The sequence below is a fragment of the Aspergillus heteromorphus genome, assembly GCF_003184545.1.
Source record: "Aspergillus heteromorphus CBS 117.55 chromosome Unknown BO70scaffold_51, whole genome shotgun sequence".
Lineage (NCBI taxonomy): Eukaryota > Fungi > Ascomycota > Eurotiomycetes > Eurotiales > Aspergillaceae > Aspergillus > Aspergillus heteromorphus.
In genome coordinates this window covers 60,599-86,187 of record NW_020290456.1, presented here as the reverse complement: position 1 = coordinate 86,187, position 25,589 = coordinate 60,599, and the positions used below count along the sequence as shown (strand labels likewise).

Sequence of the window (25,589 nt, the reverse complement as noted above, 5' to 3'; positions counted from 1 at the left end):
TTAATTTACCCAGTCCAGTCCAGTCAGTCAGTCCAGCTGGGGGTTTCCACCATCATTTTGCCCCCGGGGAAATTAGTCCCGGCGACGGTCTAGACCTTTTCCCGCCCGGCAGGTTCAAAGGACGACTGGAAGTCGGTCTCCCAGCCAGGGCGGGCTTGGCTGGCTGGCCGGGCTGGCTGTCAACCACACAATTCCAGGAGGTTACTCGCCCATCTGCCAGCCTCAGGGCACACTCTTTGTCGCCGTTTCATTGTCCTGCTGATGCCGCCAATCACCCGCCTTGCATTTCATCCCCCGATCCACCGCGTTTCTAATAGTCGCTGTGATAGTCTCCTCGTCGTACTTATGTCGGGCGTCTGGCACTGACACTGGCACTGACAGCTGGACAGAGCACAGACAGCTGATTATGGATGGACTCAGATCATAGTGCGCAGTGGACTCCGGGGCAATGAAGCTTTGACCGGCCTCCATCCCATTGATCCATCCATCTCTTTCGCATATCGAAGCTGAACCCATCCTGCGTAGTGGGAAATTAAGCGAGGATGCTAAATCCAGGGGTACATATGCAACACCGTCTACAATTAGATCGTTTGACCGTAAAGTACCTACATCCATCCATCCATGCATACATACAATCGATCTACAGCACTCAACAGTCAGAAGTACGGAGCCACACTGATACACCGATCGCAAACATGACACACATGACATGACAATCATGGGTATCCTAGTCCGCGATCGATATAGATAGAAAACCCCCCCCAACGTACGTACATACACCCAGAGAACAAAGGTACCACTCAACCAGTCAACCTGCATGCCACACAACCAGCTGATGGATGCATCAACCATCAAGCACTTTGTTTCCACTCATCCAGTGAACAAAGCATGAAACACGCTGTCCCTGCGCCCTAGATCTCTATCTCCAACACCAACACCAACACCAGCACCAGCAACAGGAACAACAAACACCTGAAACCAAGACAGCTGACCCCAGTCAGCCAACATCATAGATACATAGTAAGTCAAAGTGAAAGGGGGGGGGGGGGGGATAAACGCACACCCCCGCCAATGCCGAGGTCCTAGCCGTCTTAGTTAGGTCGTTGTCTCGGCCCTTCTGATTAACCGTGCATTCGCCTCTGAACGGTCGCTCGGTCGCTCGGTTGGTCGGGCGCGAATCGCGATCTTCGCTTTTCCTCCCACAACAACCCTGACCGGCTAGTAGTCTAGATAGTTAACTGACTAACAGGCTAACTACTTCACTAAGCTCTCGAAGAAATCCGTTTCTCGCCACAAGAGCCTCGCTAACCCTCTTACCATCCCATCCCATCTAACTACCTTCAATCCTTCCGATGCGGCGGTTATCCTAATGCGGTAATATCCCGTTCCCTTTCACGAGCAGCCTTGGACCTCCGACCGCCGACCGGGCTGAAGCGGACAACATCCGAGGAGGAGGGGGAGGACACTCCGCCTCCGCCCGCCCTCATCTAAGACGGCGAAAACGTCGGCAGTGACAGTGACAGTGGCAGTGGCAGTGAGAGTGAGAGGGAGGGGGAGAGGCGGCATTCTGGGGCCGTTAGATGCTTAGATTGGGGGCGCACTTCGGGGATTGAGGATGGGGTGGGATAAACTGGGGATGAGGTTGGACAAAGTTGAGTTTTTTTTTTTTTTTTTTTTTTTTTTTTTTTTTTTTTTGAGGGGATGAGACACAGACACAGCACGGTTAAACGGGAGGGCAGGCATAGTATCAGTCAGTCAGTCAATTAGTCACAGTGAGGTTGGTTTGATGTTGGTGTGACTTTTACATACTCCGTACTCCATACTTATAGTAGATCCATGTTTCTGGGGTCGAAGATCGAATCATATCAAATTTTACATTTTACTATTAGTAGGGACAAAGTGTAGTAGAGAGATATTCGGGGTTGTGCGTACTCCGTAACTAAGGTAGGATCAGGATTAGAATTCTGATTAGGATTAGGATTAGGATTGGATTGATTGAATTTCTTGGTTGTAGCAAAAACAGTGGGTCGCGCGGGGAGCCGACGGGGAACCACCGATTTCTTTGTTCTGGGCGGTTCCAGGCCAAGACGACCTGTCTGTCTGTCGGTCGGACGGTCGGGGGTGCCAGTCTGGAGTTGACAGCGGTTCGCGTCCGTCCTGGGGCGGGTGTGCCATGCCCCCATGGTTGAAAGATCAAAAGAAGAAGAAGAATAGTAATAATAAAACGCGTTGATTGTTGGCAATCCTACTACCTACGTACTACGTACAACACGGAAGAACAACCCTGATGGACACGGACCTTACTACGCGTACAGAATAGATAGATAGATATTTATCATGTAGGTAGATACTCGATACTCAGTAAGGCAGAGAGAGGAGGGCATAAGGGAATACCCGGGGCCCACCGCGGATACCGCGCGCGGGTTAGGTACCTACCCATCTTACCTGACCGACCGACCGGATGACCGCCATCATTTGTTTTTCCGGACTCGGTCGCGGCACGAGCTGATATTGATAATCAATCCACAATCCACAATCCACAATCAATCAATCAGTACATATTCCGTTTGTCAGGAAAACGAACGAACCGCAGCCGCCGCCAACAATGCCATCCACCCATCAGTTTGAGGCTTGAGGGGGCGGTCGTGTGTTTGCCTGACTGACCGCCAGATCAAGAACCACGGGTAGGTAGATACTAGATACTAGATAGATAGATAGCCAGTGGGTGACGGTGACAGTGGCTGTGGCAGTGGCAGCTCTCCTCCTCGGGATGCATGGTGCGTTGGAGGTAGCCCCGGGGACGGACGGACGCGAAAAGCCTAAACGCGTTTGAAACCTGCTGGGTCACCTACCTAGCCAGATATACGACCTGCCTACCATCCGCCCGTTATCGCCAGATGTATATACAGACATACATACATACATACAGCGGGCGGATGTATGTCGACATTCCCATCCAGCAGCTGCGAGGACGTCAAACAACAGGAGCGGTGAGGTTGCGGCGTCGTGATTTGTCCGGGAATTAGGGGTCTGGCTGTTTGAGCTGCAGGCAGGGAGGGGGTGAGCGTTCAAGGTTGGCCTGAACGAACGGTTGGACTGACCGACAGATACCTGCTGTAGGCAGACCGCAAGAACCCGTTGCGACGCACGAGAACCCAAACCGCCCAAGGGCCAAAGGGTTGCGGATCAAAGCGTTCGAGCTACGTAGGAGGCAGGCTGGCAGGAGGTGAAAGGGAGCAGGGCGTGTCATCAAGGAGGGGTTGTGTATACCTGTTTCTGTTTGCCTGTATACCTCCCTCGTCACCTCGAGGTTGGTCTGTACAGCCTCTAACTAGTCAACACTAGCCAGACCATTGGGTAGGAAGTACATGAAACCTCCGTCAGAAGATGGGGGCGGGCGTGGTGGACGGCGGACTAGTCGAGGGGATGTTTCTGATTAATCTCAGCCTCCTCCGTCCCTGAAGGGGCGTACCTATATTGACCGAACTCGTATCAGCAGGCCAGCCTTTGTACTCTGGAGGTGATGGGGGTGAAGATGTACCTTCCTTCCTACGATTTAACAATAATCCCAATCGGGACTGATGAAAGGGGAAAGGGAATGGAATATGGAACGGCGTCCGGGCCCCGTCCCGGTTGACTCATTCTTTGATCCCCACGCCTCGCCCCCCAATCCGATCTTCCCCGGCCCGTGGACCGAATTGGGCGCGACGAGAAAATAAATAATAAATAATAAATAATAAATAATAATCACAATCAATGGAAAACAAAAAGAAACGCGACAGATCCACGCCCCCTTGACCGGGGTCTGCTGTCAGATTGTCTCTGTCGAATCCACCCCCAAATTAAAAACAAAAAAGAACCGACATTTCCCTAAATCAAGAATGGAATAAAATAATTTAATAAAACAGATGTACTTCCCACCCCCCCCCTCCTCCCTCTCTTTCCTGTTCGCCATCCCACTGATCTCATTTTCTAGGAGTTCGTCACTCTATCCCACTGGACTCATCGCATCGCATGTCCCATCCCATCCCCCCTCCCCAGGACATCTCCTCCCACACGTATGATTTGGGGTTGTCTCCACCATCATCATCATCACCATCACCTCCTCTGCTCATCCTCCCGCTGGATGATTCGTCTGCCTCCATCGTACAGCTGCCGGGACGCCCCTTCCGCCTGATCGCCGCGCTTGACACGCAGGTTGCCAGTGGATGCTCTGCGTACGGAAAATTCCAATTTACTCTTCTGGCCGCTTTGTCAACTGGTACTTATTTCTGTTGGCTGTCGGCGGTGGGGCGGCTGCGATTACCCTGCTTTTCTTTTTCTGATTGATTTCTCTCGCTTTGGGAAAATAAATCGGAAAGAGGAAAAAGCAGTGCGGTGCAGTGTTACTGCTGCCAACCACCCCCGCGACGCCTTATCTGTTGGGAGATGCAAGGGAGTCTAGGCGCTTCCCCGATCGATCTGGCCCTTCTTCCATTTATACATTCCCTCCATCATCTGCTCTCCGCCATTTGATCGCTGCCGGCGGAGTTTATCATCCATCATCCACCATCCAAGCTTTATCTACTGCCCTCCCCTCCCCTCGCTCAGAGGTTTGACCCCCCAGACTCCGACGATCTCCTTCACCTCCACTCCACCTCCACACAGTTATATCTACCTCGGTCCTCTTCTCTCTCTCTCCACAGACTCTAAGAGTAACAAGGGTCTCGACCTACTTATTCACCTCCGCTCTCCACTCTCACCTCTCAACTCTCAACCGTCCTCGCAGATACTACCATCACCATGTATCCCTTTCTCCCCTGGAGTCAGAACCAGTCTAGTGTCCGCTCGTCCCTGAGTGAGGCGACCACTAGCACCCAGAATGTTTCCTTCAGCTTCAGCTACGGCAGTGCCTGCTCGCCCACCTCCATGCCGCCTCCACCACCCCCTTCTCCCAATGACTCGCTGCTCGACATCACCCCCCGCAAGTGCTCCTTCTCCAATGGCTACGAGATGAACAACTCCTGCGCCTTCCCCTCGTGGCCCAACCGCGAGTCTCTGCTGAGTCCCCAGTCGGAGGCGTCGACGGCCAGCGCGTACCTGTCGGATGAGGATCTCCTCCCCCTCGGGGGGTCTGCGGCGCCATCGGAGAGCGCGATCGACGAGGAGTCGGCCGCGCAGGACCCCATGGGGGTGGTGGACCTGACGACGGAACAGCAGATCCAGATGATGCGCGCCGCCGCTGAAGAAGATGCCCAGCGCGCGCGTTTCCTGGCGCAAGTGCAGGCCCATGCGAGAGCACAGCAGGCGATGCGGGTTGCACAGCTGGCAACGGCCGAGCGCGAGAACGCAAAGCGCAAGAAGCGCAAGGCGGTCCCCGACAGGAAACGACGCACTGCATCGGGGTCGAAAGCCACGGCGTGCCGCGCCTAAGAGGCCCCGGCTGCTGCTGTCCTTTCCTTTTTTTAAACCTGTGTCTCCTGTAACATCACCACAACCAACCATTCTGATACCTTGATACCCCACGCCTCGTCACCCCACGCCGACCTGGGTCTGTTTCTGCCGGAGATTAGGGTTGTCGAACGATCGACGCCGATCTGAGCCAGGCGATTCAGTTTCCCAGATGCGAACAACTAACGCAACCACCACACGCCTAACCGGTGCTTTCTTTTTATTTTAATTTCTTTTTATACGTCTTCTTGTCGCCTCCTTCGCCTTCCTTTTTTTTTTTTTTTTTTTTTTTTTTCCTTTCTTCCCCTTGGTGGGAGAACGCGACCCTGTGATCGACACCCAGCAGACGCTATCTCTGGTGCTGGCATCAGCCGATGATTCTCGAATGGGACCGACGACGATGACGGCAGAGGGCGCGCACGTGCACGGGTCGAGGTTACGCGCGACAACCGGGGCGGAATTGGCAGGCCGGAGTTGAAGGCGCGGCGGGCGGGCGGCCTCTGATTTGGTGCCCGAGCCCCCCTCGCTGCCTGATTAGCTAATTTCGCGGTCGCTGTCGGCGCATTGAGCGAAATCCCCCTCTTCCTCGCGGCCTTCTGCACGCCGGACAGGGCCCTGCTGTCTTCGCGGAGCCTATCAGTCCTCGCGCCCTCACCGCCATTGTCAGGGCCTCTCCTCTTGACCTTCTTGACTCTCTCTCTCTCTCTCTCCCTCTCCCTCTCCCACTGTCTCGTGCGTTGTCGCAATGGTGTTGGTGGTGATTTTACCATTCTGGGACTTGTCAGAGACGCCCCGAACCATCAGCTGCTTTTCTTTTTCAGCGTTGCCGGTTTTCCGCTTCCTTCCTCTACTTATTTCCTCTTATTATTAATTATCCCCCCGCCTCTGCCCCCCCCCCCTCCTGTTATCGTGGCTATTTCCCTGTTTTTCCCCCCTGCCTTTCAGCGTCGGACGTTCAGATACCCCGTCTTGTATGTGTGTCATCTCGCTTTCGAGTGACTTTCTTGTTTTGTTGCTCCCTTTCTTTTCTTCGCTCTTCGCCACATACCCCGAGCGTGTTACACAGCACCGCTCCAGCGTGACTTTAGATGGATTTGTTTTGCATTTGCATAGCTCAGCGTCATACCCAGGATACTTGCAGCGTAATGGTTTTAGCTTAAGCGCCTTTTTCTCTTAATTCGTTTTCCAGCGGCTGAATGTTATTTTATACCCTATTTAGTATACTATTATTTACCTACCTACCTACCTACCTTATTTGATCTACTTAATTCTTCGCCCGCATGGCTGTCTGTCTGTCTGTAGTAGAGAGTGTACCGTGCTCGTGCGGAGTATATTATAGTTAGTAGATATTTGTAATCATGGCTAATAGATAACCAAGTAGTAGATCCTGGAGTGGGTGAGATCATGGATGCTAGGGTAGCAGCCTAGTAGAACGAATGAGCTATCTATCTATCTATCTGTCTGTCTGTTGCGCATGACTTTCTTCAATCTTTCTGGACTGCACTCCAAGACCATCTACCATCCATGATGAATAAGTATATAGATAATGAGATTATACTCCATAACTACAGCACTGCCATATTGCTATACATCCATACATACATACTCAGGTACAGAGGACTGAGGAAGTTTCTATCTAATCTATCATCTCATCTCATCTCATCTCATCTGTAATCTAGTCACCATTGGACGAGTGTGGGTACATGATATGCTACATGCTACATGCTACATGCTACATGCTTTACTACTACCTACCCACTATGCACTATGCACCATCCACTACCCAGCTAAGTAGTAGGTCGTTACCCACCTACCTACCCATCCACCTATCCAGATCGATAGATCGATAGATCGATAGGTAGGTAGGTAGGTAGGTAGGTAGGTACTAGTCCACTAGCCAGGTACTATCACTCTGACTCACATCATCACAGCAAACTATACGGAAAAGGGTCAAAAAAAAAAGAAAAGAAAAAAGAAAAGGAAGGAGAAAAAGAAAGGAGAAAAAGAAAGTAGTCCAGCCAGCCAGCCAGCCAGCCACGGTAGTCTTGGTCTGACAGGATCTGACTAAAAGGATCAGGGAAAAAAAAAAAAAGAAAAGAGAAGAAAAGAGAAGAGAAGAAAAGAAAAGAGAAGAAAAGAGAAGAAAGAAGAAGAAGGTAGCTTACTTGCTGGGGAAGGTTTGGGGCGGAGATGGGATGGAGATGGGGTATTGGCTCTGGTGTACTGGGGTGTAGTAGCTGGGGTGTAGTAGCTGGGGTGTAGTAGCTGGGGTGTAGTAGCTGGGGGGTGGTGCTTGGATGGGTATCCAGGGAATATGATATGAAAAGATGTAGCTTTGAGTTGAGTGGAAAAGACACTAAGGATAGTAGTAGTGGTGGTGGTGGTGGTGGTGGTGGTGACGATAATGATGAAGAAGTGATTAACCTATTTCTATCTATGAATCAGCAGAATACATTATAACGTATAACCATGTAGCCAGGAACGAAGTATACATCTAGCCTGTACCATCCATCCATTCACTCTCCTTCCCTCCCTCCCTATACATCTACCCATCTATCGACCCATCTACCCCAAAACAGTACCCCCCCCCCCAAACCAGGTCACTCACCACCGAAAATCAAAACACCTACAACCCCTTCCCCAGCAAAACATCACCCACCTCCTTAATCAACCCCTCCCCGCTCACCTTATCCACCCCTCTCTTCCCGACTACCGTCTCCTGAATCCCCATGACCCTACACAAATCCACCACCGCACCGTCGCTCTCCGCCTCATACACCAACAGCCCCAACGCAAAGAGCAGCCCATGCAACGCCTCCTGACTCTCCTCTTCCTGGGAGATCGCCTCGACCAGCGACGCCGTCAGCTCGACCTGGTCTTCCTCGGACAGCGGGTCGGGAAGGGACTCGAAGCGAGCGTTGTGGTTCTCGGCGGTGAGGTTGTAGGCGAGGGAGGCCGCGACGACGCGGAGGTTGGTGTGTGGGTCCAGGAGGGAGGAGGTGGTGAGGTGGAGGAGGGTCTTGAGGAGTTGGGTGCCGGCGGGAGTCCGGGTGAGGTGGCTGGGGTGGTAGAGGGGGGTGGTGGAGAGGTTGCAGGCGAGCTGGAGCATGACGATGCGGAGAGGATAGGGACAGGAGGTGAGGGGGGTGGACGGGGAGAGGAGGGTGAGGAGGGTGGCGTGCGAGGGGTCTTCGGCGGCGAAGTAGCCCGAGACGCGCGGGTCGAGGAACAGCAGCCGGGCGAGGTCGACGAGGGCGAATTGGTTGGCCAGGGGGAGGAGCGCCGGGGTGGTTTGCAGGTAGCTGGCGAAGGAGGGGAGGGAGGGGGGCAGGGGGGTGTTGGCGGCTGTTGGGGTGGTGGAGCGGTGCTTCAGGAAGGCCAGGATGGAGACGAGACGTGGGTCTTCGTGGTGCGGCTGCAGTTTCTGGACGAGCTTGTCGAGCGGCGGCACTTTCTTGTAGGTGACGTAGTTGGTGATGGGGCGTTCGAAGCTGGGGAGCCGAAGCTGGCGGTGCGGATGGGGGGGATGCGCCATCTCCACCAGCACGCGCACGTTGCCGCGCAGCTGGGCTGGGTTGGCCCCGGTCCATTGGTCCAGTTTCGCGCCCTTCAGGAAGGTCATGAAGGTCGGGGTGGCGCGCACGCTGTATTTCGTGCTGACGTCCATCGCGCTGCTGATGTCGACTTTGATCAGCACCGCTTTGGGCCCGGCCTCTTCGGCCAGCTCGTCGTAGGTCGGATACACCATCTTGCAGGGCGGACAGGTCGCCGAGGTGAAGAAGATGACGGCGCACGACTGAGACGCGCTGGCCAGGTGTTGCTCCAGCTGCGCCAGGCTGCTTGCCATTCGCACCGTGCCTTGGGTAACAGGAACGGCCACCGGGGCTGGTGCTGCAGGAGCCGGCGCTCGAGCATCAGTGCCGCCAGTGCCTTGGGTTACACCGCGCAGGGCCGATTCGATTTGCGGCTTCATCATCTGCCCGAAGGGGGTGCTGAGGAAGGTCTGCGGCAGGTTTTGAATGTGCTCGGGGATTCCGGTGCCCAGCGTGAACATGGCCAGGTCCTGTGTGAAGTTATTGCAGTTGTGCAGGAAGAGGTCGTAGGACTGATGACGGGTTAGGTGTGAGATGTACGCTGACAGGTCTCGGTTTCAGAGCACGTCGTTACATACCTCCGGGGTGTAAATCTCCGCCAACGACTGGATGTACTCCTCGATCACGTCGGCGGGGAGCTCCGTCTTGCCCAGGTGCAGCTTCTCCATGGGCTGGCCGTGATGGGTGCTGCCGGGGATGGCTGTCTGGATGCCCTGGCCGAAGTAGTACTCGACGCCGTTCAGCACCAGCGCCGTATGATAGATGGCATCGATTTGGGTGCCCGTCAAGGGCAGCGAGTACTAGGCAGGCAGGGGTTAGAGCGGTGCATTTTGGGGGGGGGGGGGAATCGGACCTGTGTCCGTCCATACCATTCGCGCGAGGCCCTGCTCAGCATTAGCCGGGGATCCTGACAGGTTCAAACCAAACCAGGGCTAGGAATCATCATTCACCTTGGACAGGTCATACACATACAGCTCAACATCCATGGCGATGGGCGTGGATGCTTGCTGCAGGGAGTGGCTCCTAAACGTTTGAGGGGGAAATGTGCAAATAGTAAGATGGGAATGATGAAGATGAATTTAAATCAAGAAGGCCGCGGCGCAGGCATCTCAGGCATCACCCGTTTTACGTCAGCAGCGCCATCACGCGGCGAACCGTCGAACGTCGAACGCTGTAGAACTGTCGAACCCCCAAACCGTGCCGCAGTCCCTGCCAGTGTCAATGGCTCTCCCGTCCCCGCGCCTGATCTCCAACTCCAACTCCAACCATCCTCCTTCCTGACATCATCCGCCCTTTGCGACAACCACCACCACAACCATCCAGACACGATGGTAAGCACCCTCCCCCCCAAATATTCTCATTCCCCTGAACCCCAACTCCAATCCTATTCCATCCCATCCCAAAACTAACCCATCTCCAAATCCAGCCCCCCAAAAAGCGCGGCCCCCCACGACCGCCTCCCCCGCACCCAAACGGCGCGCGCGCCAATCCAAACTCGCCAAGGAGAACGACATCAGCGCGGAAGAAGAGAACGAGATCAAGGAGGTCTTCGAGCTGTTCCACGAGACGGTCGAGGAGTTCGCGGATGAGAAGGAGGGCGTTATTCCGAGGGAGGATGTAAGGAAGGCGCTTGTGTAGGATCCCCATCCTCATCCTTATTCTCATTCTTCATTCTCCATTGCCCATTGCCCATCCCACACCCCCGTGGCTGCTTTGTTCTTCTTCTTCTTCTTCTTCTTCTTCTTCTTCTTCTTCTTCTTCTTCTTCTTCTTCTTCTCCTGATATATATCGATTTCAATGGACATGACAAGCAAACGAAGCACTACGGTGCTTTGCTAATGATAATAATCCTGATACTCATATTATACTCACACTCAAACTCAACGCCCATCACTAACAATAACAAAACCCAGTGCTCTAGGTCTCCCCCCCACATCCCCCAACGAACTACAAACCATCCTCTCGGCCCTCGACCCCACCAACACCGGCTACGTGCCCTACGCGCCCTTCGTGACCGTCGCGGCCGCGAAGCTGCACTCCCGGTCCGACGACTCATCCGCCATGCTCGCCGAGGTGGATGCCGCGTTCCGGCTGTTCACGCGCGGCTCCGACGGTCCGATCACCCTGGGGCATTTGCGACGGATAGCGCGCGAGTTGAAGGAGGACGGGCTGGGCGATGAGTTACTCAAGGATATGATTCTCGAGGCGAATGGCGGGGTCGGTGTTAGTGACGGGGTGAGTCGGGGGCAGTTTAGGGATGTTATGGCGAGGGCGGGGGTTTTTTGACGGTTATTTGTTTGAGGGGGGGGAGGGGTTTTTGGGAAGGTTGTTTGAGTTTTTAAGCGGGCGTTGGGCTGCGTTCGGTATTTATGGTTCTAGGGTTGGTTGGTTTGGCTGGGGCTACGGGCGTTGGCGTGGCGTGGCGTTGGCGTTTTCGTTTTTTTCTAGATAATGATAATTGATGACCGAGAGAGAAAACGAATGCATCCGTGCTGTCATCCACAGACACATCTTCATAAGTACATGCAATGAATGTTATACAACCGCTCAATTCGTGTATGGCAGGTATGGTACGACCAGGATATCCAATGCCGTCACCGTTAGAGGTGAGTCGGACCAGCAGGTTAAGGGAAATTCAAAACGCCTTCTAATGAGTCGCACTTCGGGGTATCATAATGATGTACACAGTCTGGCATGGCAAGTCGGGATAGACAGATGCAGATGCGGGGATCAATCGACATCCGTCATAACCGGGACACTGTCGCCGGGGGGGTTGGATTCGGGTTCAGGCTGTTCGGGCTCGACCTTGACCGAGGCCGAGACGCTGGTCGCTTGCGACACATCCGACGAGGAACCGGCCGTGGCAGAGGTCATGGACAGGGTATCCGAAGCGGCAGTGGACGAGCTTTCGTCTTCCAGAGCAACAGGCTCGCCCGCCTGCGCCGCGTCGGGGGAGTAGTCCACGGCTTCGTAGAACAGCATGAAGGCGCCGCCTTGGGACAGGACGTTGTCTTCGCTAACCATCTGCACGTCCTCGTCGCTGAGCCGATACCAACGGTCCGACCTCTCCTTCTCGCCGTCTTCCTCGATCACGGCGTCCGGCACATGGGCGGGGAACGTCTCGGCAGAGTATTTCCTGTAGCAGATGTAATGCCCGTTCTCGTGGCGGCCGTAGTGCGTGATCACGGCGCGAAGTTCGTAGTGTCGGCCCGGCCCATCGCCGGCGGTTTGAGGGAGCATCGAAATACTGGGGTTCGTTTCCCATGCCTCGGAATCCTTCTCCGCCTGGCCCTGGGAGGCCCCTCCGAGGCACCACTGATTCACATCGATGCCCTTGGGGAACTTGACCGCGGCGTAGTTCTTCCGGAGCATCCCCGTGGTTTCGTCGAACAGGCTTCGATTGACGTGGATAACAAGACACTCGGGGGGCCTCGCGATGACAGCCTGCCTCGATTTCGTCGAGGACACGCGGTTCTTTCCGGGGATATGGCATTTTTCCGACAGGGTCTTCTCGGTAAAATCCTCCTCCTCTAGGGACTGCTCCACGGCCTGCAGACGCTCCGTGGCGGAATCTCTCAGCGCATCGGATATTTTCGACGAGTCGGGGGTTTCGCCGGGTGTCTCATTGTCGTCCTCGATCTGCTTCAGGAGGTTCACAAGTTGAGTCTGCGCACGCAACAAGGTGCACTTAGCACATTCCACCCCCTCAATGGGCTCCAAATGCATGTAGTGATGCAGACACTCTCGAATATCGTACTCAAACTTCGGACCAAGCGGAACAGTCAAGCAATTGAACGGGATCAGCGAAAGACCCTCCGTCCACCCGCACTGAATACAGCCGACCCTCTGCGCAAGGAGCCCTTCTAACGGGTTCCGGAAGACCTGATTCTGACTCCCCGTCTCCTGCACTTCAGGCGTCGAATCCCCATCCAACTTCTGGACCGGGCCCGCTCCAATGACATGTTCTTGCGGACCGGTCTTCTTCAAGCCCATATTCCGAGTCTGTCGGCGAGTCGCCCGCTGAACCTCGAAATCCAACTGATCCACCACCTTGGCGAAGTATTCCTGCGCATCCTGCTGCTGCCAGCTGCTCATGGACTTGAGATCCGCGGGGATCCACAGCCGCTGTCCGTAGTTCTCCGCGCTGTTCAACCGCTCGATGATCTCCTTCAGGGCTTGGTGTGTCGAAAGCGACACCTTCTGCCCCAGCTGCTCCACGTTCTGTCGCAAGAAGGCCTCCAGTGATTGCAGTGACGCCAAGCCTTGGATGATGCTATTCTGATAGCATGAGTTGTCCCAATTCCCCAGCCCCGGCGGTGTGCTGTTCTTGCTGCTCAACAGGGAAGTGCCGAACCCGGGTAGCGACGGCGTGCGAGGGAGGAAGGAGGAAAAAGAGCTGTCATTTAGGCCGAGGATCCGTTGCATGGCTTCGCTCTTGGTCTCGAATGTCATCGGGGGAGTGGGTTCGTCGGCCGGGTCGGTTGTCGTGGCCTTGGAGTCCAAGGCGGCGACGAGGCGTGTCGGTGTTAGATGCACCAGGATTTTCCAGACGAGCCGACCCAGGGAGGCGATGGTCAGCCCGAAGTAGTTCAGGAAGAAGAGGACGGAGATGACGGCGAGGAGGATGGAGGCGATGAGGTTGGGGATGCCCTGCGCAAACGGCGGCTGTGTACCATAGCTGCTGCGGTACTGCGCGTTGGTGAAGGGATTCCGAGCGGAGAAGTCAATGCCCTCTCTGCGAGCATTCATGGCTGGTGGAGCGAGAAACGGGAGCACGGCATAGGGACGCGGTGGTGGAGACGAGGGAGGCGAGGGACATCACTCGAGGAGAAGAGCAGCCAAAAGTGACGATTCATACTTATTATTCGCGGCCGCCGCAGAATCCCAAGTAAGCAGCCGCGTGCGCTTTGGGTCGCTCCCGCCGCCCGCACTGCTTTCTCTATCGATAGTCGGCCCCACACAAATTATCTTCTGCGGCTTGCATCTTTTGTGTCCGCATCTACCACCATGGCGAAGTCTAGACGTGAGTCTCTGTTTTAGGATTCGGGTTCATTAATTCTAACACTATGTCCTCCCTCCAGCCCAGTCAAAGCATTCCCGTGCCGCCCGGCGCGCAGAGTCCCCCACTCTCGACGTCGACAAGTCGTTGACCTCTCTTCCGCGGGCCCAGGACACCACGGTCCAGCGGGAATCGATTCTGTCCGAGCGCGCAAATGCCGGTGTATCTAAGAAAACATCAAGGAAGCAGAGCAAGAGCAGAGCACAACGCTTGAGACAACAGAAGGGCATGGACAGAGCTGAGGCCGTCGTCGATCAGCTGGAGAAGAAGGTCAACCGCAGTATCAACCGCTCCAAGGCCGTGCACTCTCGTAAGGTATGGATGGATGCCACACAAAATTCTTCCAGTCGGGTTACCAGGGGTGCTGACAGAACGGATTGTAGGCCGAGTGGGAAGATCAGAACCGCAAGGCGGCGGCGACGAAGTCGATGTTCGCCGGCCTCAACGACGAGGGCGACAACTCGGACGATGCCATGATGGATGACGAGGCGCCGTCCAAGTCCAAGAAGCGCGCATTGCAGCCAGTTCCCGCACAGAACCTCGTTGCGGACGAACCCGCGGGCATTGACGTGGACGAGGACATCACCTGAGCGCGGACATCACAGGTCGCCAGTCATCTATTTCCTTGGCCTCAGCTGGTTGATCATCCGGTCGATCTCAGCGGCGGCTGGCCCCGAAGCCCTCGCCTGGAGGAGTTCGAGGGCGTTGACGTTCTTTGTCCGGAAGGCTTCCTCGCCAGCTTTTGCAATCATTCCGCATTTCACCCACATCTCCATCTTGTCCTCGGCCGACAGGTTGGTGCATTTGGGCACAAATAACGAAGCGAGCTTGGTGTTTCCAGCACCCAGGATCTCATTGTAAAAAGGCTGTGGTTATCTGTGAGCACATGGGCGCATCTACTGCGGGTCGGTCGGCTTACCTCCCATCCGATCGGGGACTTCTTGTTTTTCGCGATTTCTTCCAGTTCCCCCCAGTCGCGCTTAGCTACCAAGGCTCTTAATCGCAACCACCAGAAGGTCTTCTCGGGCATTCTGAATTCGCTTTGCATCTTCTGCGCTCTTTTCCCGTAGCCTGATCGGATCAGTCTGTAGACAGTCTCGTTTAAGCTCAGCCCCAGGAACTCCGACCGGTCGGCCAGGTCTTTGTCCAGGCCTTCCTGGACCTTCAGCAGCTGGGACGCTTCGTTCAGTAGTTTTTGCTGTAAGACAACAGAGGGGTCTTTGGAGTCGGACAGCAGGCGAGATGCGAGCTGGAGCTTGTCCGTCTTGCGCGGCAGTTCAGTCTCTTCTAGCGCCTCCGCGAGTAGGACATTCGAACCATCAATGGGACGATCGTCCTGGTAGAAGAGGTCCTTCAGCAATTCCGTATCCTGCCCTCGGGCGGTAGTTTCCACGAGAGCGGACGCCATAGGACGAGTGTTGATCGTCCTGAAGAAGCTGGCGAGAGGTAGCTTGGTTTTCAGGTGTAACAGAACAAAATTCACCAGATCGGCATCTCCACTTTCGATGGCCTTATCCAAGGCGATCTCGTCCTCCTCCATATTCAACAATAGCGGAACCTGCTTTCCAGCCCGGGGCTCGTGGTTCAAAAGCTGGGTGGCTAGGTGAGCCCGTCCTTCGTCGTAAGCCGCTTGTGCGATCAGCTCGAACGAGATGCCCGGCTTGCCTTCCAGTCTCTGGACGATGAGCTTGCAGACGGCATCATCGTCCACCGAGGAAACCTTGACCTTCTGGCTGGCCCAGTGCACGTAGATCCGATCGGCGGGAAGCTCAAGATATTCGGAGATGCGGATGGCAAGGAGATATTCGTGCCTGTTCACCAAGCGCTCGATGAGCCTTTCCGGGGTGAGACGCATGTATTGCTCGTAGGAAAGCGGCAGTCCGATTTGGTACTCCCGCACTGCCTTCAAAACTCGGAGCTTCTCGGTCATCTCGACGAATTCATCGCTATTATACAAGTCCAGGACAGACTTTCCGAACGAGGCAGCCTTCAGCAAGCGCTTTTGCCACTGTGGGTCGAATTCATGGCCAGCGGCTTTCACGCAGGTGTCAACCGCCTCTGGCAAGCTCGGTCGAATGCGTTGGATGTTCTCGTCGGCTTTGGGGGACTTCTTCTCCAGAAGGTCTATCGAGTCCAAGAGGACGGAGGCAGGGGAGGTAGACCCCAGTCGGAAGATCGCCTCGGTGACATCTTCCACCCGTTAGAACTTTCAAACACCAGGCGACATGGTAACTCACCAACAACTTTATGCAAGAACTCGCATGTATCATTGGTGATCAAGCGCACACCGTCGAATTCTGGCACGACATGGACTGTACCATCATAATAGTACCTTGGCTTGTCAGTGACACATTAACCGTGGTGTTCAAGAGCCATACCTCGCGGCAACACCATTTGGCCCAATGAGATGGACCTCGTCTTCCCACGCAATGACCACGGCATCATCGCCGCACCAGTCAACCGTCCGGGGGGTGACCCGCGAGTCTGGGTCGTACTCGCTGTACTTACTTTGGAAGTCACTGCTGACCACCCAAACCGTTCCTTCAGCTGTGATTAGTGCAACGAATCTCCCGGTTGGTGACACACTGGCGTGCTTAAAAGGTCCATTCTGAAGCACCTTATCCTCTGCCTCCGTGGGGTCGACCAGGTAAACCGTTTTATCAACGGCAAGCAGCACCTCCACTGAGCGGGACAGCGTGTAGGCTGGCGGTATCAAAGACCAGGACGAGACTTCCCCTTCCGGACAAGGCGCGAGCAGCTTCGGCCGGGGCTCATCGTAGTTCGACACCGCAACCAACTGGTTATTGGAGAGTAGAGCAACAAACCCGGAGGTCCAGAACCGGCAGGCCCTCACGCCATAATCCTCAGCACCCTGCACGAACGTCAATAGGAGCGCAGCGCAATCCGATTCTCGGAAGCCTTACATTCCCTAGCGAGAAGGAAGTGAAATCGCCGTACAGGCCAAAGTACCGTCTGACGGTGCCGTCCTCGGTGATCACCAGGAGTTCTTCCTTGTCGGACCAGCCGAGACCCCGAATGGTGCCATACTCCCACTGCCAGGCGTTAGAGATCAAGGATACAGGCCCTGCGACCATGATAAGCCACTGACATTGAGTCGATTGATGTGCTTGCCGGAGCACGAGTAGATGTCGATGCTCGATTTGGCGGTTTGGGCATCTCGGAACCGGTACGGTTTACTCTCGTCCCGGTGCAGAGCTAGGGCCTGGTTAGTTGGGACGAGGAAGATGGGAGCTCAGCATCCCCCGACATACCGATAGCCCCTCCGTAGGGAGCGCCGGCGATGATGTAGTTCTCTAACTCGACATCCTCGTCGAAGATGGCGTCGTAGATGGGGACTTTCCTATAGAAGCTGTCTCCCAGTCGCTCCCAGTTGGCCAGCGGGTTGGACGGCGCCATTTCCAACGGGCAATGTCATGAACGACGGGGAGTGGGTGGGGATGGGATGGGATGGGATGGGATGGGGATATGTTGTGTCTCTACTCTTCGATCCACCCGAAGCTCCAGCTCACGCCTCCGCCGCCGCTAACCCGATCGGGCCGCCCGTCCAAGGGGTGCCTGAGGTGCGCAGCGTCTCTCTATCCGGCGGGAACGCCTCGGAGGCTGCAACAACAGCACCATGCCCGTGAATGCCCCATCGGGATTATGGATGACAGCTCGGACATCACCAGTCTGGCTCTGGAGCTGTCGGACCTGGAAGTAGCTCTTTTCCTCTGTCTGGCGGTCCACGAGCACTGTCGCATCGAGGCGACCGACGCCAACATCCATGACGTCGCAAAGGAGCTCGCGCTGGTAATGTACCTCCTCATATGCGAAATATCCGGACAACCACTGACTGGGTTCAGATATGCACCAACACCTTCGGGCTCTCTTACACGATCCTGGACTGTTCGAGCGCTACGTCCTACGATGACTTTTGCGCCGAGCTGCTCCCCCCAGACATCGTCAAGGGCCATGTTCGCCCTTCACGCTCGCGCATGACCACGGAGTCGGTATTTTTTTCTCATCTGACAGTATGAAAATCTCCGCTGATTAGTTCAGTCGGTGACTCTTTCCTCCATGCAGGACTCGCGAGACCTCAGGGGCCGCTTCAGGTCCGCCACCATCGAGCCCAAGCGAGAGATCGTCAACGTGGTCATCGCCAAGAACTTCAACCACGTCAACGACGATATCCAGCGTCAGGCTCTTGAGGTGCGTGTGTAACCGCTCTTTCAGCAGGAATCCCTCCTGACATCGTCTCGCAGTTGATGCACTCCAAGCGACTAGCCACCCAGGCGGGGATCTTGGAAGCGCCGGCGGAATTCCTCTTCGTGCCGCTTACGGTGCGCACTGCAAAACAGAACCAGAACCAAACTGGATTGAATCCGCATCTAGTATGCCCTCCCACTTGTTGATATTATTATGAAAAAAAAACTAACGTCTGGTAAGAATGACTATATATTCATCTCACACTTCCATGACACCGAGGACGGGTTCGCCTATCTGGAAGAAAACGCCGACTGGCTGTCCGATGGCCAGATGTCGGCGTCGTCGGTCATCCGCAAATTGGAGACTCCAATCAAGAAGAGTCATCCGGGTATAGACCGTCAGGTGATTCAGCCCTTTCCTTCTTGATACTGCAAACTGGCACTGACGGGTACAAAGACACTGGACCATCTCCAACAACTCAGCAACGCTGTTACAGTCGGCGCAGACATCGCCCGGTACCAGCAGGACATCACGGTGTTTCTGCGGCTCAGTCGCGCAGTCTCCGGGGGGATCTCCACGCGATCGAACCTCCACTTCAAGGCGTTTTCGAAGTCAGTTAATTCCTTCACTCTGGGTTGAAAACTTGAACCTCGCTAACCCCGTCAGACTTCTTGCCGTATTGCACGGGATCGACTACCTCACGCCTTCCATCGTGGCGCTGGCCGCGAAGAAAGTCTTCCGCCATCGGATCATTGTGGCAAGCCCCGAGGAAGATCGCAGCTTGCAGTACGGGAGTGATTTCAAAGCCGTGTCGCAGGTGCTGGAGTATGCCAACCCAGACTCGATATTAGACGGAGTGCTCACGCTGGAGGCGCCTTTATAACAACTGTTCGTCTCTTACGCATGCTTCGATAATGGCCCAGTCCGGTATATACATGTTTCACATAAAAATTCCATCGTTAGCGGCATAAATCTACGAACCCACTCCCCCACAGCCTCGTTGAACCCCCTCAGCGGTCAGTTTGAAGACAATACGAACCCAACCCCTACTACCTATCATCATCAGGACCTTCGCGCCCGGTTCGTCAGAAACATATCCGGCGGAACGAACTTATCCCCCTTTTCCTCCTGCCTGCCGTTGGAAACGGGACTGTCATCGATGTTTTGATCGGTAGGAGGTACTTCAAGCGACGCCATCAGTCTTCGCCACTCGGTCAGCACGACCTCGATCTCGGTCTTGGCGTCGCCGACGATGGCATCCATCTTGATATCGTTTCGGTCGTATCCGAAGGGGTCTTCGAGCTGCGAACCGATGCCTTCGATACCGTATAGCGTGAAGATGACAAGACTGACCATGGGGATAGTCCACCAGCCCATGTCATCTACCATGCCGAAGGGAAGAACACAGCCGAAGAGGGCAAGGACCTGCTTTTGATGGATCCTTCGACGTGTCAGCTCAAACTCTCAAGCCTATAGCAGCAGCCGGTAAACCCAAACCACCGCCCAAACCCAAACGCAGAAAAACGGAGCAGTACTCACAAATGCGCCACCGGAATGGGGGTCAACTTAATCGTCTCCATCTTGCCATACGCATCCGTCAACGAATTCAACTGCGCCTGCATCTGACTCGCCCCGGGCGCATTGAACCACCCCCGTTCGACACCGCGCTTCACAAACCCGTCCACGAAAAACGTCAACTGAAACGGCAACCCCAGTCCCTCATCCTCATGGCCCACCAAGCCCTCGGGCAGCAGACTCGCATAGTCCGGGTTAAACGCGACGACGCCGTTCTCGGCGACGTCGTTGCCGAGCGCCCACGCGGCGCCCCATTCCGCGCGCAGATGGCTCTTGACGGCGAAGGGAATGGCCATGAGGATGCGGATCGTGCGCTCGATGTCCTCTTTCTCGGCGGCCGTGGGAGGCCCCGCGGTGCTGTAGCCGTTCGTGACGATCGTGCGCACCAGGTTGCGCACGCTCGTGTAGATCGTGTTCATGTTGTTGCGCCCGTCCCAGAACCGGCTGTAGGATGTTTGGTTGCGGAAGACCAGCATGAGACCTACGACTATCGAGAGGGAGGGGATCTGCGGTGCTATTAGCGTTGTCACCGTCACTCTGTCTGGATTAAAGATTGTAATCAAATCAAGGACCATACAATACTACTCGGCAGCCCGACCGTCTCAAAAACGCACTGGTCAAGCCAGACAACAAAGGCCGTGAACGCGGCATGCAGGAACACGGGCAGCAGAATAGCCCCGTGGATAGCGCCTTTGATGAATCGGAAGACGAGCGGCCATCTTCATATCCCTCGATCGATAGACAATCAGCTTTTCAAATCGTGTCATCTGAAGACGGACAGGACATATCCTCACCGTCGCGGTTTGCTTCGACTCGACAGCAGATGCGGGTGGGTCCCGGCGCGATAATGATGCGCGTTGTTCAGGAACATGGTGTTTCGTCGGCTTAGGGCCGGGGTCGGGGGTTGGCTGAAATTCAGCCGCATGGTTCTGATTCTTTATCTTTCTATTATTATTATTATTATTATTTTTGTCTCTTTTGTATGAGCTCAGAGGATAGGTTTATGCAGGAGTTGATGTGATGCGATGGCGATGTGATGGTGGAAGAGTTTGCATGTAGCGGTCAGTCAATCAGTTTGGTGGTGTGGTGGTCTAACTTGGATTTGGATTAGTTGCTGGCTGGCTGAAACGAAACGAAACAAAACATAACAAAACAAAACAAAACGATGAATGGGATCGGTGGCAAAGCCCACGCTTACCTACTGTACGCCCGGTGATGTTTTTCTAGCAGTGATATTGTTGTCGGATGGGGATTTGGAGGGAAGAAATAGGAAAGAATAGGGGGGGGGGAGGGTGTCATTTGGATTGTGGGGGATCAGCATAGGTGATGGATGCGCTGGTTGGTCATGGTGAGTACTATCTGCCGCACCACTCATGAGTGAGTCTGAGGCAGATAGCGTTGGAGGGATTCTGACGGAGAGGAACCGCTATGAAGTTTTTTTCGGGTTGAAAGTTGGGGTAGGTGAGATGGGGAAGAACTGAATACTTTGTGTAAAATGCGATGAGCTTGGTTGAGGGGTCAAATATATTGTGGTTTATGTTTCCGCTTTGGCCATTCTCATAGGTCGAGTGCACACGATAAGGCATCTACTAGTTTGCCTACCCAGGTATAAAGAGCAAATAAATCGCACTTCTATTCTTGGACAGTCAGAAATTTCCAAAAGAAAAAAAAAAAAAAAAGTAATCTTAACCAACACTCTCCTTTGTTCCATCTTCGACTCGAAAAGGTCGCCGAGATTGGGTTGGTTCTTTGTTTATACTACACTCAGTCAGTAGCCAAGATTCTAGACAGACTACATCGCTGGACTTGTTGGATTGTCTCGAGGTGGTGTCCTGGTGAATGATGGCCATCCAGTCTCCCTCAACGTGTGCTTGTCCTAGTTAGGAGATGCATATTTGTCAGAAATGACGCTGTTCGTGACGAATACGCGGAAACATTTCATGATGAATCGCTGCTGAAGCATATAGGAGAGGCTTTCCGAATTCCATCCTCAATCTACATGACATCCCGGCTGAGCACCACCTGATAAATTCACTCTGCAAATTACATCCCATAGGAAACGTGTCATCGGAAACCTACCGACCGCGAAGAAGGCAGCTCAGTCTTCCTCAGGGATACTTTGTGGGCTCCAACTGCCGCCAGTTTAAGAACTAGATCAGTTTGTTGTACTGTGGTTGGTTAGTGGTCCTCATGGCAAACACCGTCAATATTGCAATGGGTTTGATTACTCTGTCCGGTCTTTTGGGGCCTGGGTGGGACCATGATAAGGCCTCAACCATGTCGCATTCTTGTATTCGGTCTGGCCTTCTCCACCAACAGTGCTGCGCAATGTATCCGGGTCCTTGAAAATCGTGATAGAATAAGCACCTTCTGTCATCGTTTGGTTTTACCAAGGTGACGAACGACAATTCTCTTCACTGAGGTTCGAAAGAGGGTGTGGGCTGTCATAGCATCTGGTGTTGATTTGCAGCGGTACAACTTCCGAGGGTCGAGTTTCCAATGAATCGATCTCGACCTCGGTGAATCGTTTCGATTCCATAGATATCAAGAGACACAATTCGTGTCCGTCCAGACTGAAGGTGCTTACCCCGGAATCTGTTTTTAGACCTTCCCGTACCACCAAAGCAGCAAGTCCGTTTCAGGCACCGTCCTTTCCAGTCCATTCCATCGGGTCCCGCCATGCGCATTGACTCCCACAGCCAACACATCATCATGATCATTTCACTGCAGGAATGAAGCACTATATTGCATCATCCAGAGTGAAACAACACTACCCCTTCAACACGTATAGCATGAAACAGGCAGTGATAGCCCCGGGTGCCGAACCGCCTACCATTCATTCCCTGGGTCGGGCCAGCCGGTGATGTAAAGCGGCAGGGTGAAGATCGGTACGAACTGTCGGATCGTCAACCATGTACCGAGTCACAGTAGTAGAAGAGAAGAGAAGAAAAAGCCACAGTCACAGCCCACAGGTATAAGGACAAGTTCGAGACGAGACGCCCCCAATGATATGACCGTGCACACGGGAAACACGCACAGGCAATCGCCAGAGGGCGAGTTTATCTTGCATGGCGATGGCAGGGACTGGAGGGGGAGGACCGGCATTGATTAGATCGGGGACCACTTTCATCCGCGGGAGGTGGAGCCACGCGGTGGGACCAAATGGCCCCTGACCCCCACAACCTGTGGCCTCGAGCCCAATCACAGCCCCAGCTGCAGGCTTGGCCGACGCCATTCAGTTGCGCCGACTGGGCTGAGGTCATCAAGGCCGTCATGATCGACAACGGCATCGCCTGCTCGCCTGCCAGGCTACCACCAAGATACTACGTACTTACTATGATACAGGAATAATAGTAGAAAGTACGGGGTCGCAATTAAACACCTCCTTAGTGCCGCCCTATGCCCTGCATGGGCCGGGGCCAGAGCTCCAGCTCCCGATCCAGCGTAGCGATCGACGCGGGCGACCACCACCCCTGCCGCTCTGGTCATAGTCCCTCGAACCCTAGGCTGGAAGTCGTGACTGGCTGGCCCATCATTAATTAGCACATCCGAACGTCATCATGAAGCAGGAAGCCCCTCGAGTGAATCGCCAACTGACCTCGCTCGTACCAGTTGTGAATAGCACCGCAAGTGGCACCTCTTTGTCTACCGCACTTACGTCATGTCTGTGGAGGGCAGAAGCTATATAAACCCCCTCAGGCATCGGTGGACTTCAGTATCTTCTCCTCATCAACAACACAACCATCATAACAATAACAACAAGACTTTCTAGTAAAGCATCAAGACTTCTCAAGTTATCAACTCTCCTTCCTTTCCATATCTCAACTAAAAAAAGCATCATGTCTGGAATCATCCACAAGGTTAAGGATGCCGTGACCGGCCATCACGACTCCTCCAACACCTCCACCACCAACAACACTGCCTCCAACGGCCCTCACTCCTCCAAGATCGCCAACAAGCTCGACCCCCGCGTCGACAGTGAAGCCGGTAAGTCCAAGCCCCTCTTCCTCCATCCTTCCATCCCTCCTCAACCACCTTCTAACGAACCCCCTCAATAATATAGAAGCCCGCGCCAGCCAACCATCCACCACCACCACGACCGCCCAAGGCCCTCACTCCTCCAGCACAGCCAACAAGGCCGACCCCCGCGTCGACTCCGACCGAGACCACCGCGCCCAGCCCGGTGGCTTCAGCAACACCTCCACCACCCACGGCCCCCACGACTCCAAGCTCGCCAACAAGGCCGACCCCCGTGTCGACTCAGACCGCGACCACCGCGCCCAGCCTACCATGAGCGGCGGCGGCGCAACCACCGGCCCGCACGACTCGAAGCTCGCCAACAAGGCTGATCCCCGCGTCGACTCGGACCGCGATAACCGTGTTCGTCATGAGGCGCTGGGCGGTCCGCAGGGCCCTCATGATACCGGCGTCGTGAACAAGATGGATCCTCGCGTGGATAGTGATCGGGGTATGTTACCCATCCACCCTTTCTTTCCCCTTCGATTCATTCGTATAAAGGAAAGACTAACCAACCGTATAGACAACCGCGCCGCTGGACTCTCTGGCACTGGCACCGGCCTTGGAAACACCAACACCCACCATGGTCACCACACCTCCAACTATGGCGCTCCCAGCTCTGGCGTCGGCTCTGGCGTCGGCTCTGGTGGTTTCCCCGGCGAATACACCACCGGCACCACGGGTCCCACGGGCACATCGACCGGCCTTGGATCTAGCACTGGCACCAACACCCACCACGGCCACCACACCTCCAACTACGGCGCCCCCAGCTCTGGCGTCGGCTCTGGTGTCGGCAGCGGCGGCCTCCCTGGCGAATACACCACCGGCACCACCGGCGCTGGCGCTGGCGCTGGCACCGGATACGGTACTGGCGCTGGCAGCACGAACGCCGGCCCTCATGACTCCAACCTGATGAACAAGGTTGATCCCCGGGTCGACTCGGACCGCGACAACCGTGCCCGTCACCAGGGTCTCGCCAGCAGCAGCTACAATGCCCCTGGCACTGGCTCCCACGCCACGGCTGGTCCTCATGGCTCTAACGTCGCGAACAAGCTTGATCCCCGTGTCGATTCGGATTTGGACAACAGGGGCACTTTGGGTACTCAGCGGGGATTCTAAGGGATTCTTCAAGGGATCTAGATGTCTAGTCTTGAGTGATTGACTGACTGACCGACTCTGCCACTTATGTTATGGTAGCTGACTTGAATCTTTTCCCCCCCCCGTCCCACTGACGCTGTTACGATATGATTATGGCTATGCGCACTTATTTCGGGTTGTTACGATACGATTATGAGATTGTGGCTCGGGTTTGTTTGATACCAGCGGGTTATTTATTAATTACCTTTGCCTACGAAGATAACTTGTACTTTTATCAGTGTTGTTTTCAATTTAATGAATCTATCAATCCATCCATCCATCTATCCATCTATCAAGCTTGTTGATGTTCCTTGTAAATCGCCAACTCGTACTCCACACTCCATACTCCATAACATAGGCAGAAAAGTAACTAATCGTTGGTCTTTTGTATCTGTGATAGGTAGGTAGGTAGGTAGGTAGGTAGGTAGGTAGGTAGGTAGGTAGGTAAGTAGGTAGTCAAAGCAGCGGTGTTGGAACGTCAACGGGCTTTGCGTGATCGATCTTGATTGATTACTTACTTGTTTATGGATTGCTGGTGGAATGGATAGATAGTAGATGCTACCTACTTATTT

At 54.6% G+C, this 25,589-nt stretch overlaps 13 protein-coding genes across 13 annotated transcripts; 6 read left to right on the top strand and 7 right to left on the bottom strand.

Annotated features, from left to right (window-relative positions):
- Positions 1–53: 53 nt before the first annotated feature.
- BO70DRAFT_185685 (uncharacterized protein) lies at positions 54–1,271 on the bottom strand. Its single transcript, XM_025538471.1, has 2 exons — positions 1,062–1,271; positions 54–987 (listed from the first exon to the last, which is right to left on the bottom strand). Exon 2 carries the CDS (start codon positions 850–852, stop codon positions 223–225), a length of 630 nt encoding a protein of 209 aa, XP_025394538.1. The 5' UTR covers positions 853–987; positions 1,062–1,271; the 3' UTR covers positions 54–222.
- Positions 798–1,594, bottom strand: BO70DRAFT_366707 (uncharacterized protein). Its single transcript, XM_025544405.1, has 2 exons — positions 1,268–1,594; positions 798–1,020 (listed from the first exon to the last, which is right to left on the bottom strand). Exons 1-2 carry the CDS (start codon positions 1,328–1,330, stop codon positions 871–873), a joined length of 213 nt encoding a protein of 70 aa, XP_025394537.1. The 5' UTR covers positions 1,331–1,594; the 3' UTR covers positions 798–870.
- Positions 1,595–2,879: 1,285 nt separating this feature from the next.
- BO70DRAFT_366705 (uncharacterized protein) lies at positions 2,880–3,349 on the bottom strand. The gene has a single exon (XM_025544404.1). The coding sequence runs from the start codon at positions 3,248–3,250 to the stop codon at positions 3,023–3,025; it is 228 nt and encodes a 75-aa protein (XP_025394536.1). The 5' UTR covers positions 3,251–3,349; the 3' UTR covers positions 2,880–3,022.
- Positions 3,350–4,782: 1,433 nt separating this feature from the next.
- Positions 4,783–5,412, top strand: BO70DRAFT_356726 (uncharacterized protein; the record flags this gene model as incomplete). The annotated part of the gene is made up of 1 exon (XM_025541946.1): positions 4,783–5,412. The coding sequence occupies one exon, from the start codon at positions 4,783–4,785 to the stop codon at positions 5,410–5,412; it is 630 nt and encodes a 209-aa protein (XP_025394535.1).
- Positions 5,413–8,056: 2,644 nt separating this feature from the next.
- BO70DRAFT_346362 (bifunctional C97 family peptidase/thioredoxin family protein) lies at positions 8,057–10,088 on the bottom strand (the record flags this gene model as incomplete). The annotated part of the gene is made up of 4 exons (XM_025541542.1): positions 9,974–10,088; positions 9,893–9,907; positions 9,602–9,823; positions 8,057–9,535 (listed from the first exon to the last, which is right to left on the bottom strand). The coding sequence occupies exons 1-4, from the start codon at positions 10,007–10,009 to the stop codon at positions 8,057–8,059; spliced, it is 1,752 nt and encodes a 583-aa protein (XP_025394534.1). The 5' UTR covers positions 10,010–10,088.
- Positions 10,089–10,096: 8 nt separating this feature from the next.
- Positions 10,097–11,309, top strand: BO70DRAFT_433346 (EF-hand superfamily Ca2+-modulated protein; the record flags this gene model as incomplete). The annotated part of the gene is made up of 3 exons (XM_025548404.1): positions 10,097–10,196; positions 10,450–10,657; positions 10,937–11,309. The coding sequence occupies 3 exons, from the start codon at positions 10,097–10,099 to the stop codon at positions 11,307–11,309; spliced, it is 681 nt and encodes a 226-aa protein (XP_025394533.1).
- A 185-nt stretch (positions 11,310–11,494) lies between these two features.
- On the bottom strand, positions 11,495–13,845 carry BO70DRAFT_366703 (ubiquitin-specific protease UBP1). The gene has a single exon (XM_025544403.1). The coding sequence runs from the start codon at positions 13,770–13,772 to the stop codon at positions 11,754–11,756; it is 2,019 nt and encodes a 672-aa protein (XP_025394532.1). The 5' UTR covers positions 13,773–13,845; the 3' UTR covers positions 11,495–11,753.
- A 162-nt stretch (positions 13,846–14,007) lies between these two features.
- On the top strand, positions 14,008–14,672 carry BO70DRAFT_390820 (Alb1 domain-containing protein; the record flags this gene model as incomplete). Its single annotated transcript, XM_025546191.1, has 3 exons — positions 14,008–14,046; positions 14,105–14,397; positions 14,466–14,672. Exons 1-3 carry the CDS (start codon positions 14,031–14,033, stop codon positions 14,670–14,672), a joined length of 516 nt encoding a protein of 171 aa, XP_025394531.1. The 5' UTR covers positions 14,008–14,030.
- A 27-nt stretch (positions 14,673–14,699) lies between these two features.
- On the bottom strand, positions 14,700–17,499 carry vp16 (tethering complex subunit VPS16; the record flags this gene model as incomplete). The annotated part of the gene is made up of 7 exons (XM_025548403.1): positions 14,700–14,948; positions 15,002–16,272; positions 16,320–16,414; positions 16,461–16,954; positions 17,007–17,135; positions 17,192–17,298; positions 17,355–17,499. 7 exons carry the CDS (start codon positions 17,497–17,499, stop codon positions 14,700–14,702), a joined length of 2,490 nt encoding a protein of 829 aa, XP_025394530.1.
- A 213-nt stretch (positions 17,500–17,712) lies between these two features.
- Positions 17,713–19,356, top strand: BO70DRAFT_185534 (uncharacterized protein). Its single transcript, XM_025538469.1, has 7 exons — positions 17,713–17,892; positions 17,946–18,092; positions 18,142–18,291; positions 18,345–18,473; positions 18,529–18,690; positions 18,745–18,899; positions 18,955–19,356. Exons 1-7 carry the CDS (start codon positions 17,746–17,748, stop codon positions 19,169–19,171), a joined length of 1,107 nt encoding a protein of 368 aa, XP_025394529.1. The 5' UTR covers positions 17,713–17,745; the 3' UTR covers positions 19,172–19,356.
- BO70DRAFT_366701 (bestrophin family protein) lies at positions 19,048–20,366 on the bottom strand. The gene is made up of 2 exons (XM_025544402.1): positions 19,828–20,366; positions 19,048–19,729 (listed from the first exon to the last, which is right to left on the bottom strand). The coding sequence occupies exons 1-2, from the start codon at positions 20,280–20,282 to the stop codon at positions 19,351–19,353; spliced, it is 834 nt and encodes a 277-aa protein (XP_025394528.1). The 5' UTR covers positions 20,283–20,366; the 3' UTR covers positions 19,048–19,350.
- Positions 20,332–20,519, top strand: BO70DRAFT_366700 (uncharacterized protein). The gene has a single exon (XM_025544401.1). It carries the CDS (start codon positions 20,338–20,340, stop codon positions 20,503–20,505), a length of 168 nt encoding a protein of 55 aa, XP_025394527.1. The 5' UTR covers positions 20,332–20,337; the 3' UTR covers positions 20,506–20,519.
- A 2,717-nt stretch (positions 20,520–23,236) lies between these two features.
- On the top strand, positions 23,237–25,155 carry dprB. The gene is made up of 3 exons (XM_025544400.1): positions 23,237–23,850; positions 23,927–24,331; positions 24,404–25,155. Exons 1-3 carry the CDS (start codon positions 23,703–23,705, stop codon positions 24,997–24,999), a joined length of 1,149 nt encoding a protein of 382 aa, XP_025394526.1. The 5' UTR covers positions 23,237–23,702; the 3' UTR covers positions 25,000–25,155.
- The last annotated feature ends 434 nt before the right edge of the window (positions 25,156–25,589 follow it).